Source organism: Anopheles coluzzii, chromosome 2, assembly GCF_943734685.1.
Source record: "Anopheles coluzzii chromosome 2, AcolN3, whole genome shotgun sequence".
In the NCBI taxonomy this organism is placed as follows: Eukaryota; Metazoa; Arthropoda; class Insecta; order Diptera; family Culicidae; genus Anopheles; species Anopheles coluzzii.
The window spans coordinates 84,670,436-84,675,154 of NC_064670.1; the positions used below are offsets into that span (position 1 = coordinate 84,670,436).

Consider the following 4,719-nt stretch of genomic DNA (forward strand, 5'->3'; position numbering starts at 1 on the left):
CACAACATAAGCAGGAACAGTATGTAACCCAAAACAGGAACAGTATATGAATTAAACCCAAAACAGGAACTTAGTGACAAGAACCATCGTTCTTGTCAACAAAAGACAAACGTAACTAGCTGAGTGAAAACAATAACTTTCCAACATAAAACCCGGAACCAAATGTGTGAAACTCTTAACTTCATTTGAGTATATGTTGGAGATTGATCATTTGAATTTATTAGTTCGAATTCGAAATTCGAACTCAATTTAGAAATAGGATAGGAAATGAACTCATAGGCATAGATAAGGATAACAGAATGAACTCAAAATGAATTATGTAATGAACTCTTGACAATTGAATATACAGTAGCAAACGGACATTTGAACGAGTCGCATTTATTTTCATAACCGGCACAAGTTTTTGTAATTTTCGGGAAAGAAAACGAGTTGTACCACGTAGATGAACATTCGTGAGGTTTTCTCACATTTTTGGTCCTTCGAACCGGATACGTGCGTGCTAAGTGTTTTCTTTCGCTCTGCATCAAGAGCAACGGCAAATTCGGAACGCTCCGCATCACGAGCACGGTGCAAGTCATCATTCGCGCCATTTCGAATTCTCGCGCTCGTTCAAGTTCATTAGCCCTGCAGCAAGGGCATCGGTCGAATTTTCGTGATCGTGAATCGTGGTTTATTTTTCCCGCGTAAATTCGAATTGCTACAGTTTCGTGAACGTTCATATCGCGTTATCGACATTATCGTGAAAATCTGACGGAAGCTAAGATGGACAAGAAGATAAAATCTGCTCAGCACAAAAAACTCGTCGCAGTGGAAAACATTAAGGCGCTGGAGCGCTTTAAGCAGAACTTCAAACCCGAAAATGTAGGTGAAATCCCGGAGGTTATGGAGGGTTTGGAGCAACACAGACAGGACTTTTTTGCCGCGGTGGCAAAGCTGGAAGAGTATGACGACACCAGTGATGCGATTCAAGCCTGTATTACTGACAGGATCGATATGGAAGAGCGCTGCCGGCGGTTAAAATCGTTCCTTAGAGAAAACCAGCGGAAGGAAGCCAATTCGCTCAACGACTCCTTATTGGCAAACTCAACCCTAGCGTTTGGATGGCCAAACACATCAAACATACGTTTTCCCAAAATCGAATTACCAACGTTCGACGGTGATTCGACAAAGTGGTTGTCATTCCGCGATCGCTTTGTCGCGATGATTGACGCAAGTGTCGAGCTGCCGCCAATTGCAAAACTGCAGTACTTACTTTCGTCCCTGAAAGGTGACGCTGCGGTTCCCTTCGAACATGTTACTCTGACCACGGAAAACTATTCTGTTACCTGGGCTGCGCTGCTTAAGCGATACGACAACTCACGGATGCTCATTCGCGAGTACTGGCGACGGCTACATTTCCTACCTGCGATTGCAACAGAAAGTGTCGATGGTTTGACGTCGTTGGTAGATGAATTCGTGCGATATGTGAATGGGTTGCAGAAGCTGCATGAACCTGTCGACTCATGGGACACGCCTTTGTCCAACATGTTGCTGATGAAGCTGGACAATGAGACCATTCTGGCGTGGGAAAGGCATTCGGTGCATAAGAAGAAGGACAAGTACAGCGAGTTGATCGAATTCCTGCAAGACCGAATTCGAATCCTAAAATCGAGCCAGAGTATCTCGTGCGATCGGATTGTGGCTCCGATCAAGGTGGCCGGAGCACATCGGCCCACCGCACCATGGCGGTCGGTAACCAACGCTGCTTCTGTGCAAAGGAATACTCCCGTTTCATCGACCATTCAACAAGTGACCTGTCCATTGCAGTGTGCAGATCATCACCTGGCTCGAAATTGCCCGGTATTTTTGGCCAAAAATACTCAGGAGCGGCGGGAAATCGCACGGTCACAAGGTTTGTGCTGGAATTGTCTCAGTTGTTCCCATCAAGTGAGATCGTGCAAATCCGAGTATTCTTGCCGTTCGTGCAAGGAACGGCATCATACGCTGCTTCATCAACCACCACAACAACCTACAGTCGCTTTGTCAGCCCAATCAGATGATGATATGGTGTTTCTCGAGACGGCTATTGTGTTCATCGTAGACGATTATGGAGAGAAACGTGAGGCACGGGCGCTTTTGGATTCGGGCTCTATGTCCAACTTCATTTCGGATACGTTAGCTCGGAAGCTCATGACACCTCGAGCGAGAGTTAATGTATCAGTGTCTGGCATCGGAACTTCAAGGCAGCAGATAAAGGGTTCGACCACGGCGATCGTTCGTTCAAGGAACCTTCAATTCACCACCCCATTGGAGTTTCTGATCCTGGATACACCCTCGGCGGACATTCCCACCTCACTAATCAACGTGTCTACGTGGAACATCCCGGATGTAACGCTAGCAGACCCCACGTATCACATCCCAGGCAAGGTCGATGTGGTCATCGGTGGCGATACGTTCTGGGAGCTGCATACCGGACGTAAGCAATCTCTCGGTTCGGGTCTGCCATGGTTGGTAGAAACGCAGTTTGGATGGGCGGTAGCAGGAAACACAACGCATTCGTCTCAACAACATCGGGTGTGTAATATGGCAACGAGCGACAGTCCGTTGGAAGCCATATTGACGCGGTTCTGGGAGAGCGAGACCATCGTCGACGAGCCCGCTCTATCTCTAGAGGAAGACATGTGTGAACGTCATTTCATCTCTACTACAACCAGAGACCCATCTGGCAGGTATGTCGTACGTTTACCACAAAATCCTAATTCGAATGTCATTTTAGGAGAATCGAAAGCAATCGTTGATCGTCGTCTCCTAGCGGTGGAACGGCGGCTTAAGTCTAACCCTGCAATGAAGGAGGAGTATAGTAAATTCATGTCGGAGTATGAGCGTTTAGGGCACATGAAACAACTCACCGAGCCGGTGGACGATTCGTGTGAACACTACTATCTCCCTCATCACGCGGTGCTTAAGGAATCGAGCACAACCACCAAGGTCAGGGTAGTCTTTGACGCGTCGTGCAAGACAGCTTCTGGCTACTCCTTGAACGACAAACTCCTGGTTGGGCCGGTGATCCAAGACGATCTGTTCACCATTATCGTTCGTTTCCGGTCTCACGCAGTCGCACTCTCAGCAGATGTTGAGAAAATGTATCGCCAAATTCTCCACGATTCTCGCGACACTGATTACCTGCGCATTCGGTATAGAGGAAACACCGCAGAGCCGATTCAGACGTTCCAACTACAAACGGTAACATATGGCACGTCTTGCGCACATTTCCTAGCAACAAGAACGCTAAAGCAGATCGCTCTCGATCACAAGATGCAATACCCCCGAGCAGTGGTTCCTGTATTGCACGATTTTTATGTGGATGACCTGCTAACGGGAACAGACGAGTTGGCAGATGCAATTGAAATGCAAAGGCAGATTTCCGAGATGCTCAAGCAGGCTGGATTCGTGTTGAAGAAGTGGGTATCGAACGTACCCGAAGCACTAATCGGCATTCCTTCAGAAGACCTTGCCATCCTTCCTACTCATGAATGGCAAGATCCTCAATTTGTATCGACGCTTGGTCTGGTTTGGGAGCCAGCAGTTGATATGCTGCGATATCGGATCGATCTACCAACTGCTGCGACGATGTTGACAAAGAGGCTAGCTTTGTCCTACATCGCCAAAATCTTTGACCCACTGGGCTTGCTTAGTCCAACCATTATTATCGCTAAGCTCTTTATGCAACAGCTGTGGAAGTTGCAGGAAAACGGGAAGCCGTGGGATTGGGATCGTGAGCTACCATCACATCTCCAAAAGGAATGGACGGCATTTCATTCCAAGCTGCATTCACTTCGGGAAGTGCGCATTCCGCGTTACACTTCAATTCGGCAAGCAACAAACGTGCAGCTACACATTTTCGCGGATGCTTCTCAGGTGGCATATGGTGCTTGCTGTTACGTCAGGGCAGAAAACGATTCGACAACATCGGTGCAGCTGTTGGCAGCTAAGTCTAAAGTAGTATCGTTGTCGAACACACATTCTATAGCGAGACTCGAGCTTTGTGCAGCGCGGTTGGCAACGCAACTGTTCCGGAAGGTCAGTCAGTCCCTCAACGGCGAATACGATGCTTTCGCTTGGACTGATTCCATGACCGTGCTTCATTGGCTCAATTCAGCACCACGGAGGTGGAAGCCTTTCGTTGCCAACAGGGTGGCACAAATTCAAGGAGAAACTCGGATCAAGTGCTGGAGGCATGTTCCTGGTGTAGACAACCCTGCAGACGATGCATCGCGAGGTCTACTACCAGACAAATTGCAATCCTGTGAACGATGGTGGCATGGGCCACATTGGTTGAGCAGCAAACAGGAAGAATGGCCTATAAGAGAACCTGCAATTGAAGAAACCGCATCAATAGAAGAAGAACGTATTACACAATTACGAATAGCTGCAATGTCGATGGAGGACGATTTCAACAATAAGCTATTTGCACGGTTTTCAACCTACCTCAAACTTCGTCGAACCATGGCGTATTGTTTACGTGCAATGCATGAGGACACCGAAACCCGCAATTACGTCACCGACAGCCAAGGGTCATGCTTCGATTCAGGACATTATTATATTGATTGCACCTCCATCTCGAGACGAACTCATCCAAGCTGAGCTGCAGTTGTGTCGGTTAGCTCAGCAAGATTCATTTGCGGATGACTTCCCCGCGGTTAAAAACGGCAAGGATCTACCACGCAATTCAAAGCTGAA

General features: G+C 47.8%; 1 protein-coding gene across 1 annotated transcript; it reads left to right on the forward strand.

Moving 5' to 3' along the window:
• The first annotated feature begins 762 nt into the window (after window positions 1–762).
• Window positions 763–4,231, forward strand: LOC120955272 (uncharacterized). The gene is made up of 2 exons (XM_049611138.1): window positions 763–4,059; window positions 4,139–4,231. The coding sequence occupies exons 1-2, from the start codon at window positions 763–765 to the stop codon at window positions 4,229–4,231; spliced, it is 3,390 nt and encodes a 1,129-aa protein (XP_049467095.1).
• The last annotated feature ends 488 nt before the right edge of the window (window positions 4,232–4,719 follow it).